The sequence below is a fragment of the Lepisma saccharinum genome, chromosome 25 (genome assembly GCF_977018435.1).
Source record: "Lepisma saccharinum chromosome 25, izLepSacc3.1, whole genome shotgun sequence".
Classification (NCBI taxonomy): domain Eukaryota; kingdom Metazoa; phylum Arthropoda; class Insecta; order Zygentoma; family Lepismatidae; genus Lepisma; species Lepisma saccharinum.
Window position 1 is genome coordinate 20,932,107 of NC_139253.1, and position 13,321 is coordinate 20,945,427.

The 13,321-nt window shown below is 36.2% G+C and overlaps 1 protein-coding gene across 4 annotated transcripts in view; it reads right to left on the reverse strand.

Annotated features, from left to right (window-relative positions):
• ena (ENAH actin regulator enabled) overlaps nt 1-13,321 on the reverse strand; it is a 34,725-nt gene extending 21,404 nt beyond the window's left edge. For all 4 annotated transcript variants that reach the window (XM_083111794.1, XM_083111793.1, XM_083111792.1 and 1 more), the window contains exons 1-3: nt 13,116-13,321; nt 4,163-4,328; nt 2,710-2,865 (exon numbers count right to left, since the gene is read on the reverse strand). In XM_083111794.1, coding sequence (XP_082967920.1) covers nt 2,710-2,865; nt 4,163-4,328; nt 13,116-13,123 — 330 coding nt within the window. In that variant the 5' untranslated portion in view covers nt 13,124-13,321. The remainder of the gene's footprint in view (nt 1-2,709; nt 2,866-4,162; nt 4,329-13,115) is intronic.

Here is a 13,321-nt window from a genome sequence, read left to right on the forward strand (position 1 = left end):
CACGAGTGATTGCACCTCAACCACTGCTTGCAGGCAACTGAGCTAGGCCTTGTTTTGAAGGTTAAGGTCCCCACTGCCACCTGGCGCAGCTTACCCAAACCCTCGACAGATTCTCGCGCCGCACTGGGGACAGTTCGGATACTTTCCAAACAGACCCTGTACTTTTTCATCAAGAACGAAACATTGTTGGTTCAAATCTCACCCACTCCTGAATCTTTTTTTTTATTGTTAATTACCGAGTGCAAAGTGTTGTAATAATGTAATATAAGATTATATTTAATCACTGTAAATATATATGCGATGCATACCTCGGGAACCAGGGTCTGGTTCAAATGACTCCTTTTCGCTCTCCTTTTCCTACTTTAAACAAACAACACAAGACTTTGTAACTGAACGATTGCTTGTTCAAAACATGGAATTTACACACAATTTACAAAATATGAGAAAACGTCAATAGAAATGTTCATCATTTTTCCCTTTCAACATTTCTCGATTTTCCCTGAATTAATTTCCTCATAAAAATTGCCATGAGGAAATTATAGACATGGCATTATATGTGAATTGGCTTCTTCAAACTGGTAGCAAATTTTAACATGAGCTACCTGGAGAAGAGGTAGCATGCTTGATTGTCATGAGGGCGGTCGTAGGTTCGATTCTCCAACTAGGCATGATTTTTTTCAGGAATATATCGTAGAGTGTAACGTTTATCCACCATACTAAGAAGTTAACATTGGTTTCTGTATTCCACGAGGTGAAAGGAAATAGTAGGAGGAAGTTATTTCGATGATAGGAGGAAGTCTTATGCCACTTCGAATGTGCAGAATGAAGTTACGTAGAGCGCTAAGTCTGTGATGGTGGTTTCGAATATTGCAAAGCTAATGAGGAAAGTTTGTTAGATCTGATACTCGTACTTTCTGCTGAAATAAGACAAACATTTTAGATACAAAACAGTGACGAATTAATGATCATTATGAGGCTTTGTATTGTTTGTTCGTCACTCACTATGTAAATACTTATTAGTAGTTTCTTATCACATCGGCCTCCATCGCAATAACTATTTACTTATGTTAATTGGCGATTTACTCTTAATTTTAGACGCATGGTAAGATGGTGGTTAGGGGATTGACAACAGTCGTTATGAAGGAACAGACATAAAATTACCAATCTTAGCAATTTCAACTCATTAAACTCTCTCCTTCATTACAGTAATTCACTACATTACTATTACTACTTAACTTAACTGTATATGTTTTTTTTAGTATATCGAAATAATCAATATTTTAGGTGTCAGTGAAGAACATAAACAATACATAACTTAAATAACATTACATTTTGCATCCTGAATACATATATGTGATTTGTGAATTAATCATGATATGTTTGTTAACACAACTTATGAAGAATAACTAAAAAAAAAGTTTTAACCTTAAATCCTGGAAACCTGCAACTTCTAAGGGGGAAAATGCGCAGAAGGGACGTATTTCAAGTGTGCATCGGATTCACTTTTTAAATATTCTAATATCAACGGTCTCTGTTCAGCAAACAAACCAAAAAAAAAGAGGAGAGGGTGGGATTTGAACCCGCGACCTTTCACGCTTGACGAAAAATAAGGATAGCAGCATCGAACCAACTGCTCTAGGATAACTTAATGATGTTATGCCCTTATAAACATAGTTTTTCTTGTATGTACGCATTGCTTGCATGATAGAATTATTTTCCTGTAGTTTACGGTTATTACAAGCATAAGAAAACAGTTTTTTCTTTGTGACGTTTCAGGAGAACACACGCTCCTTTCATCAGACATTTATTTTCATTTTGACTAAAGATACAGTTATAACAATGGTTATAACTATATTACAACAATGTAACATTGACAACATCCATTATATAACAGATTCTTTTTGTTTAAAAATTACTAACCATTGTTATAACTGTATCTTTAGTCAAAATGAAAATAAATGTCTGATGAAAGGAGCGTGTGTTCTCCTGAAACGTCACAAAGAAAAAACTGTTTTCTTATGCTTGTAATAACCGTAAACTACAGGAAAATAATCCTTATAAACATGTTGATGTTTATGAAGACTCCCACCTTCCTGTGTTCCAAGCACATTTTCTCTACAAGTTGTGAAAAATATAATTTTTTGAGAACTGTTCGATATTATGCAAGGTATTGTAAATAAAATGTCACATAAACTCCTCACAAATTTGCTTCTTTCTGCACAAACTTGATGACGAATTCCTCCAGGTGGAGAAAGGCAGTATTCAGTGTTTCAAACCCCTCTAATTTCAAGTTGAGGAAGCAGAATCGTAAAAATTCCTCAAGGTTCTTTTTCCAATTTATTATTTCTGTTTGATTGTGTATTATAATAGCAGTTTATAGTTTCCAAGTTCATGGAAAGTGTGAAATTGAAAACCTCTCACCGCAGTGTTTTTTGTCTAGTGGAAGGAGCAACTCAAAGTTGGCTACTCTCACCTGGATCCGAAGTGCAATATTGCAAAGTTTACGAATTTGGGACTTAAAATTATTTCGGGGTGGTCAAATAAGATGTTGCAAAGAGTACATCCCCTGGGAACTAACTATTTGCAATAAATGAAGAATGTGTCCTGAACTACTTAGGCCACCTGCAAATTTGAAAACTGAACAAAACCGTAATATTCAAGATTTCTTTACTGTAGGTACTCAATGGAAAAGTGAATGTTACTACTCACTTCCAATGAATGAAACATGGCCCTGGCAAATGCATCGGCATCCTCCTTGCTGCTGAAGTTCAAGCCGTACACCTGCTTACTGTCTCGCCATTGATGGAATGTGGCTGTTGCTTGGTTATATTTCAGTCCTTTAAGAATTGCACAGTTAATGACCACCTACAAAAAAAAAAACTCATTAGGTCATATGTCAGATCCTGTGAAATATGCACAACATTTTATTTAAAATAATTTTCTAAAACAGTTTATCATTCAGTAAATGTAAAAATCACATAATAGGAGTGCAAGAATACTTCAGATCAAGACTCGGATAAATAGATACAATAAAGTTGCATTCTAGCACTTGATAAACCCAGGTGCAAGACCTGCACTTGATAAACCCAGGTGCAAGACCTGCCCCATAACACCGACATTTGTTTCAGCCAGAGCGAAGAAAAAAATTGTATGATACAGGTAGACTACATGTGTGCATAATGCAAACCATTCAAATAGCCTACAAAAAGCAACACATGTGTGTGGGGTTGATAGATGAGGGTTCACACCCACTTTGCAAAGTCCCTGACTTTTCCAGGTATTTTACATAACTGTGTAATGATTTAACATGCTAAAAAATAAGAGTTACACTTCAACTTTGTAAGTTAATCAAATGAATCATGTTTGTTGAACATTTTTAAAAATAAATAAAAAATAAAATGAAAGAACCTTTTTATATGCAATATTACCCACAAAGGAAGATTGTTGGGAAGATAAAACGAAACGTGTTTCCAGTTACAAATTCTGCCAAACAAAAATAATTTAATTCCCCTGACTCAACCAGGTTTTCAAAGCTTTTTGAAAAAAAATATTTGTTTGCAATGACCTCAGTCCTAGCCTTGTTTTCCTGACTCCTCCAGTTGTCCAGGACTTTGGAGTCAGTGTGAACCCTGTAAATAAATTATCTGAAGGGAACGGCTAAGTGACTTCACCCTGGCAGTGCGTGGACAAAATCGAAATTCAAACAAAATTTTAAAAACCATCAACGTAATTTTTGTAGGTTTTTATACGTTCAAATTAAAAATTTTCATGGCTTGGGTATCGGCCTGGAGTACAAATATCATAATAGTTAATAACGAAAAACTGGAAATCTTTCATAAACAAACCAAACGATACATCAATATCTGAAATGATTTGGATGCATTCTCACATTGGAAATGAAATTGTCTTATTTTAAAATGTAATTTAAAAAAATAATATATGCTTTTCTAAGAATAAAAATGCAGAATTTTTCACTCTAAGAGCAAAGTTTCATTTAAAGAAAGGCTCAGATACAATAATTTGAATAATTCAATTGAAGACAATTTATAAAAATGTAAGCATATATGAAACCATCTTAATTAGATGTAGATGCGTTAACATAAACAAATCCTCACAAAAGATCCCATTACAATTAAAATAACATATGTCAAAATACAATCACCTCATGATCCTGAAGCTTCCGTCCTACCACTCGAAAAGTGTTGTTTACTTGGTGGTGGTAAATGTGAACTTTAGACAATCCAGAAGAGGTTCCACTTGGAATCCATTTTTTGCTTTGATCATCATAAATCATCACTGATGCTCGTGCTGAGGCAATGCTCTGTTCACTGCAAACAAACAAATTTACAGTATTAGACATTTATGACCTTCTTCTCCATTGTCACTGAAGCTTGTAAAACAAACCAAAAGAGAAAGGTTATTATTAACTCAACGGGATATGAAACCAGATTGGATTTTTTGAGTGTCAAAATACACTTGCTATTCAGGAGAATGAGAGTATCAGACATTATTGAAAAAATAAATGAACAAAAATAAACCATAAAAAATATTCTTATATAGAACATTTCCCATTGAAAGGCTGGTTCATGAAAAAAGTGGAATTTATTTTTACATCCAAATCCTGGCAAGAGGGCCTCCCTGATAGCACAATGAGAGCGTTATTGCCTTGTAATCAAGGGGTCCCGAGTCCGATACCCGGGGGAAGCACATAGTGGTTCGGATCCCACTTTAAACTGTAGGACCAGTCCTGATTAGCCTTACTGTGCACAAAGTGGACAAAGTGCACCAGCTCAATCAATCAAATCCTAGCAAGAGCAAATAACACTTGATTTTCCTGGCTTCTCCACTCATAGATTAATTTCCCTGACTTTTCCATGTATTCCAGGTCAGTGGGAACCAAGAGTGACTAACGTAAAACACTACACTTCCAAAAGTCAGTGTAATATACAAGAGGGTGATTCAAAAAGAAAGAACAAATTTCAGGAAGAGCGCAAAATTGGCATTTTAAACTTTTGAACAGAGAAGAGACATTCTTACTGAAGGTGCTGACAATGACCAATAGATGGTGTGAACACCAAAAGGCAGTGAGCAACAAGGGATATACAAAACTAAATACAACTCAGGCATCAACCTCTTCTTCTCCGGCTTTTTTCTCTCTCTCTCCCTCCCTCTCATTCAAATATCAGCTAACAAAGCCACAAATCCAAGATAAAGCGACAGTGCAAAAATGTATAATGGCATTTTTATTTTTCTCATTCAAGATGCACGTGATACAGAAAACACACAAACATAAAACATATACTGTACTATTTACTTTTCAAAAAGAAAGTAAGTGAACTTGAATTATGTATTTTAAAAAAAAAATCGTAATGTTTAAATGTCAGAGAAACGTATTTCTTCAAATTTACAGGAGAAAGTACTTACCGAACTGACTTTCCGTAGACTTTTCAAAGGTCATGGAAGTGTTTTTCCCCATCGTTTAATTTATTTGGCCGGTAAATCATGTATTTTTAAAGGTTAATGTCTCACCGATGCACGAAAGCGGTGGCGTCTATGTCCTTCTACTACGTGAACCAAATGTTGCGTGCATTTGATGATGTAACGTCCGGGTAGTGTTTCTAACCACGTGGTTTTATAACTGTGTAAACGTTGCAGAATTATCTTGGAATTTTTCTGATGTTGAATAACAATTTTAACTATGTTTGCCTAACCTAACCTAATCTTGCCGTGCATGGTTCGTGGGGCTATTTATGAATCGTGTGTGGGGGCTATCCGTGCATGTTTCATGGGGTTTTTGAGCCTGGAAAAAAATACAAAATCAGTAACACAAAAGTAGGTATTTTTCGATGAAAAAGGTTGCAACACTGCATAACCACTGATCATCAACAACACTAGTCAAGATTTCTCCATATTGCGTGTAACGCAAGCAAAAATGAACAAACAAGAATTACTAGATATGTCGATAATTGAGATTATTTGCGTGAAAAAATCCAAATGCCACCTTCATGAATCCTCAGCAATGCAGAATATGTAAGTACCAATGTGAAAAATAAGAAAATAAACAAATTTGAGACGTTTCTCGGAGATTGAAATTGTAAGAACTGAATTTAAAAATTCAGGTGCCAGGTGAAAATTTTCAGATGGCGACTGGACACTTAGTGTCACCTATGAGAAATATGGTCTCGCTGACACAATTATGTTACATTTCTTTGATGGTTCTCACAATCGAATGTGATTTCAAATCGGATCTCCCCATGCCATCATTGTAGAGGTTTTCAAATATCACAAGTTGTGTGTATGGTGGATGTCTGGGTTGCTGAATGATGAGCACAAGGTGTGTCTGCAGACTTGCACTGCCATTTTGACAGAAGAATGAAATCTTGGTGCACCATTATGAACCCCACACAACACAGTTTACAATTTCCAAGTGAAGGCATTATCAAAGAAGCTGAAAACACAAAATCTTCTTTTTATGCAATAAAGAAGTTGGTGCAATGGTGTGAAAAATGCAATGAAAAGAATGGTGAATATATTTAAAAAAATTGACACATGTATCTTAAAATTGTCTATTTACTGTAACCTTTTTAGTTACCTTTGTAAATCTGTGAATTTAAATTGACAAGTCAAAAAAAGATTAAATTCACGATTGCCAACTTATTTGAAAATATAAAATGTTCAATGTTCCTTAAAAAAGGTGTGAAAGAATACTTTTCAATGTTCTTAAACTTAAGTATTACACTTCTTGCATTTGTTTAATTGAAAGAATGAAACTGTGCATTCATCAGTTGTTGACTTACAACCGACTTGTTCATGAGAACCATATTTGACTGGAGCCATTTGTATATTACAAATTTGCTCGGAAATTTGAGATCTGTCATACGATTTCTGAACGCCAAAGGACAGAATGCAGCTGACATCCATCGGGAATTGTGTGCCATTTATGGACCGACAGTGATGAGTGAAGGGAAGGTCAGGCATTGGTGCAGTGTGTTTCGGGAAGGGTGTTCAAATGTCCATGACAATGAGCGTAGCGGAAGGAATAGTGTTCAGATGGACGATCTGGTGGAACGTGTTAACGAGAAAGTGTGTTCCAATCGCAGGTTCACAATATCTGAACTCGCCAAAGAGTTTCCAGAAGTGTCTGCGAAAACAGTGCATCGAATTTGACTGACAACCTGGGATATCACAAACTGTGTGCGAGGTCGGTACCAAAAATGCTGACAGACGCTCACAAAGAGCAAAGGACAGCTGCACATGATTTTTTGGCCCACTGGGGGGAGGATGGGGATGACCTCTTTTCGCACATAGTGAAAGGGGATGAAACATGGATATCCTATGCCACTGGGGAGTCAAAGCAGCAGTCAATGCAATGGCGGCACTCTGGTTCTCCTAAAGCAACGAAATTCAAACAAACACCATCAGTTCACAAAATCATGGCAACCGTGTTGTGGGACCAAAAGGCTGTGATTTTTGTGGAATTCTTGGAACCAGGATGAACAATTAGAGCGGAGGTGTATTGTGAAACATTGAATAATCTGCGACATGCCATCCAAAATCGGCGGAGAGGAATGCTACGCTCTGGAATTTTTCTGATCCATGACAAAGCCCACCCACACACAGCTGCTCGTACTGTTGAGACAATTCAAAGATTTCGATGGGAACTATTCAATCATCCCCCTTACAGCCCCAACCTTGCCCCCAGTGATTTCTTTCTTTTTCTTCACCTGAAAAAGTCGCTTGCATCGAAGCGTTTTAACGACAGTGATCTGCTCAAAACATCAGTTCTGGACTGGCTGCACTTTCAGGTGGCATATTTTTATGCACAGGTATACGGAAGCTTGTGCCACGTTATCAGAAATGTCTCGAGGTTAATGGTGACTACGTCGAAAAATAGCCAGGTATGTACTTGTTTATCAATCACAATAAATTTCTTCCCCTTTCATTTTCTTGTTTTTTACAAAATATTGGCCCTTTTTTTTTACATGCCCTCGTATATCACAATATATTTGTACTTTCCATGTTAAAGTTTGCAGTTTTCAGATATGGATTCTACACACACCAAATAGCTACTAAAGGGTCAAGAGCATCATTTCTCAACCTATGGGGTACGACCCACTGCTGGGTTATGAAGGGGCATTTGGTGGGTCGTGAAGTTGGGTTTGAAAATGTATTTACTGTCTCTTAAAAGAAACTATTGCATTTGAATTACTAAGATATATTGATTTAACAATTTAAATTCAATCTGTGTTGTACGTAGTCTAAACATTTCTGTTATTCACACCTTACCATTGCATTTTACCGGCATTTCTCTGATGTTTAACTCAAGGGAATCAGGGGGCCATTTACCTACTGTAACCCCTCGAAAATTACGTCTATTGTTTTTAAATCGGCACATTTTAATGTTTTACGTAATGTAAAAGTGGTTCCAACATTAGGAAAACACAAATAACGGAGATATTGATTCCAAAGAATGGCCCACATAAGATTAAACCTGCAATTTCGGAGTATTTCCGAAGCTCTTTGTTACTAAAAACTGTTTGTATGTACATTAAAATAGCGAAAGAACACACTGAAAACAACATTCAGTACCAATTCCAACTTAACTATGCAAAATTATAGCTGCTGTTGTGGAAAGTCGTTTGGGTGCTAAATTCACTTGCGCTAAGCCTTTGGGCTGTTCTGCTTCACAGTAAAGTAACATGCTATGGCAACAGACACACTTTACTTCACAATAACACATTTCAGAGAGCTAAAATGAACTGAAAACGTTCATAAACCATGCAATATATATTTCACTTTCTCTAGGGGGCACAGGGGGTTAAGGGTACCAGGAATCAGATATCTGTAGTTTTCGTTTTGGTCACAGCAATGAGTTCTCAATTATTGGTGTGTCACATACATGTTGACTTAAGGTGTCGTTTGGTATTTCTGACTGCCTATGTGTGTGTGTGTGTGTCTGCAGTTGCCGAGAGGTGTCAACTGCCAATGTTCTTGGTAACGAGATTGAAAAAAAAATACTTTCCAGAATACAGTGAATTGAATTGGATTTGAGATTCATTCTCTTGTTTGGAAAGTTCAAACATGTTGTCAGTAAAACTAAGAGAATAACTGTCTGATATCAGCTGTGATTGTGGCATTAAAACTAAATTTTTAGATTCAGACTTAACGGAGTTTTGGATATCTTTAAGAGGTGAGTACCTTGAACTTTCGGATGAGGCATTAAAGTTGCTGATGCCATTCTCCACCTCATATTTGTGTGAAAAAGGATTTTCATCTCTGATTCATGTGAAAAGCAAAGTACATAAGACTTTTCATGCACTCAGATTTACGACTTAAGTTAACCACCATTGAACCCAATATACCCCAGCTTATGCAGAAAAGGCAGCCCCAACCGTCACATTAGTTCGGTGAGTAAAAAAAATGTTTTCAATTTCAGCATGTGTGTTTTGTTAGATGTTAGACTAGAGTAAATTAGTCTGTGTAATATCCTTCAAGGTGGGTCCAGGACTGAAAAAAATTGAGAACCACTGGTCTAGGGTCTAGATACCTGACTTGGTGATATAATTCATTTTGAAATCTCGCTTCATCAATCGAATTCAGATCTACTTAGCTTTTGTCTTTGTGAAGGGAGAGGTTTATTTCTGTAAAACAGAAATTTGTATATGTGTTTTTGCATTTTTGTTAGCAAACGTACCAATGAAGCTGGGTGATGATTAAAAGAAACTGATGAAGTAGCACTCACAAAGAACACCCATGACCAGATCAGGGCTTTAACATCAAAACTTCAGTGACAAGATCGAAAATTGACCACAAAATGTGCTCGGCCGCCAGGCTGGCAGGACAAAAATAAAGTTTTACATGTATATAATGCAGGATGCAGACCATACTTGCCACTTAGCTTAGTGTATGTTTTTTCCTCGCTAGATGCTTCTGAATTCCTCAGAAAAATGAAAATATATTGTACTGCGCACCTTTATTTTGTTATTATTATTAGTATTATGCTTTTAATTTTTCATATTTTCTTTCCTCGTTGGCAAGCCCATCATTTTTTTCCCTTCGTTTTTCTTAGTCGACCGTTTCTTGTCTTTTTCTTTGTCAACCCAGAAGATAGAGAGGCCGTACGGCTACCCCAACTCCTGCATTCCAGCGACACCCCAAGATCCAGTATAACCAAACCCCTATATAATTAATTAAACTTTACATTTTCATAATTTAGACAAATAATTAATAATCGGATCCTCTATCCATTGCATAGACATGATGGGTGGGTATACGTGTAATAATAGAGTACTAAAGCTACAACAAAGAATTTGTACAGGAACTAAGTTAGGGGTAAATAAGGACACGAGTTGGCAGTTGTGTGTGTTATGTGAAAGGGGTCTCCAAGAAGTGACTTTTTTTTCTCCCCCTTTTTTGTGCAAAACCCGGTAAATGGAGAGGAACGATGAAAGACGGTTGACCATTGGCGATAGAACTGACTGGCTGATTGGCTTTCTCTCTCTCTTTTTTTTTTTTTTTAAGAAATTTTATGGGAAGAGGGCAACGTAGGTTTTCCAAGAGAGTGTGTTTTGAGAATCTGACGAGAGGAAGTGTGCAACTGTGTTTAAGTGTGGAAAGGAGAAGAACATTCGTTGTTCTCGTACTCCTGTGTGTCTTTTGGTGAAGTGGAAGGAACAAAAGTACAGTGGATGAGAGGATATATCTTCCACTCAGTGATTCTACACCACGAGAAGATGAGCTTCTACCACCAGAACAATTTAGTGCTCTGCAAGCAAGGCTAGCTGATCCAGACAGACATGTAAGTTAAGTCAGACTGCAGTAGCGGCTGACAGTAGCACTTTCTACTATCGCCCCTTGTCTCCTAAACCATCATGGACAGAGGAAATATGGAAGATAAGTGTGTGTACCTCCAATTTATTAAGTTGAAATTTTAACGTGCACGAACTGAACAAACTCACAATACAAATCTTTCATTTTTTTTTCTTTGGGCAATGGGGTTTTATTTTTATGTAAACAAATGGGTGGGAGAGTTGTACCTATTGATTTTGTTTATTTCATGCTAGAATAGATTATAGTATAAACTGGCAGCTATTTATTTTCATTATTTTTACTAAGAATAGTAATAGTCAATGGCAGCTACCCTTTCCCAGTGCCTTGTTGGAGTGGCAGCGGAGAAGAATGAACCCTGGGAGTCTCATGCTCTGAATATTCTTAACCCTTCGCTACCGCTCTGCCCAGCACAATATGTGGAACCAGATATTTTTTTGATTTGCAGAAGGGTTATTCCATGTCAATTCAACAAAAAAGGAGGGGTTTGGAACTCATGATCTTAGATTTTGATTAAACTTGGCACATTTAAGGCTTCCATGGTGGTGAGAAACCACATTTTTTCTTTTTTGGCTATAACTTGTTTGGTTTCATTTTTATAGTCCTTCAAACTCGCACTGATTTCTCATTTCTTCCATTCCCACAGCCTCCAAGTTTGAGCTTCACTGTCATAGAAAAATAAGGCTCAAGTTCCTTTTGTTTTATTGCAATTTCATCATGCTACGAATGAAATTTTTACATGGTTTGATTTCGATGCACGTCTGTTAACACATACTGCGGAGTTTTAGTGAGTACTTAAGGTTTTGTTCAATATATGCTTTCGTGGTTAGGTTAGGTTCCCTTAGCATTAAAATAAAGTCCCTAAATGCATTCAAATAAAGTCCCTAACTGCATTCTACTAAGGTTCTGATTTACTTCTACATTCATTCCCACGCTTTTACGATATTTACTGTCGCTTGTCGACGGAGAATATGTTGTCCATGAGAAGTGCGTAAGGTAATTTTAAAGTTGTTTTATTTCAACATAAATAACTTTTTTTCGAGTCTGAACAGTGTTCATTACTTTAAGGAAAGTTCAAATTTCGTGTGACAATGATTTCCAAAATTCTACGATAATTAGTCTTTGTGCTAGGAGAAATCATAACCGTTACCAAAAATAATTATATCTCTCTCATAAAATATTTAATCTTCTTGCTGCTTCACAATGTTAAGCAAAGAATAAGAATTTCAGAAATAAAACATGACAACATATCACGTTCATATTTTAGAACACCAATATATTAATGAAATATTATTATCTGATTTATCTTTCTGAAAACAAGGTTTACTAAAATTTGATTATGAATTAAGCCGGAAAGGTGCAAGACCAACACAAGTATTTTTAAAATGAACTTGATATATGATATAACTTATCTTGAAATATAAATTATTTTTTTTAATTCCTTCTGAAAATATGACAACTTATTTCATATACAGGCCTATTATATATATTTTTAATGGCTACTGGATTTTATATATTTTTTTCAAATTTACTGAAATCTAAGAATCTAGCTTTAAAGGAGTACCCTCTTGCCACCACCTTTCCCCGGTTTATTATGCTATTTTCCTTTATGGACCAAATATCACCTGAAAAAAATGTATTTTCCGTACCCCAACCGTGAATCACGAGGTAGTGCAGTAATGTGCACTCCATATAGAAACCGGCGTGCTTACAAAATTAACAAGCACAAGTCTTGTACTTCGTGGGATTTCGGAATCATTACACGAACGATGAAAGTAATAAATTACAACAGCCGAGGGGACGAAAAAAGTACAAGATTTACACCTCTTGAGTAAAATACGAAACTACAACCTAAGTTATCTAAAGCATTTCCAATACGAAAAATATTCTCAACTTCTGATCCAACCCCTTCAATAACCCAATAAATGGTAATCTCATGATGTTTATTATTTAAAATTACAGCTCAGCCTTGTAGAATATTAATTCTGCAAATACATACATATTTTCATTTGGAAAGAAAATATCTCATGCACGCTATCAAAATTAAAATCGAACGTCTCTGACAACTGTTAGTACTGATTACTCTTCACATCTGTAGTTCACCTTAAACTAGAAGCAAAATTCGCAAATTCGGCGAAAATTATAGATTTTTACAAATACTTCTGCTTTTCTTTATAAATTAGTGTCTGAAGTGTAAATTTCTGTTAAATATTCTTATTACTCGCAACTACAAAGCATAATGACAGTACAGCCCATTACGACACTGACATCGGGAGTTGGCTACTTACCTTGACATTTTCAAGCACTTTCGAGCTTCTTTGGACCTGTAACCAATCTGAATAATACATTCATACACAATAGTATAAATAATCCTCTCCTCTTTTCAAACAGCACTAAAGATTTTTTAAAAGTGCAATAACCCCGAACGTCTGATTATGCATTTGTTACACCCTACACCACTTCCAGACGCCATCTTTCGCCTCGATTATCTCGT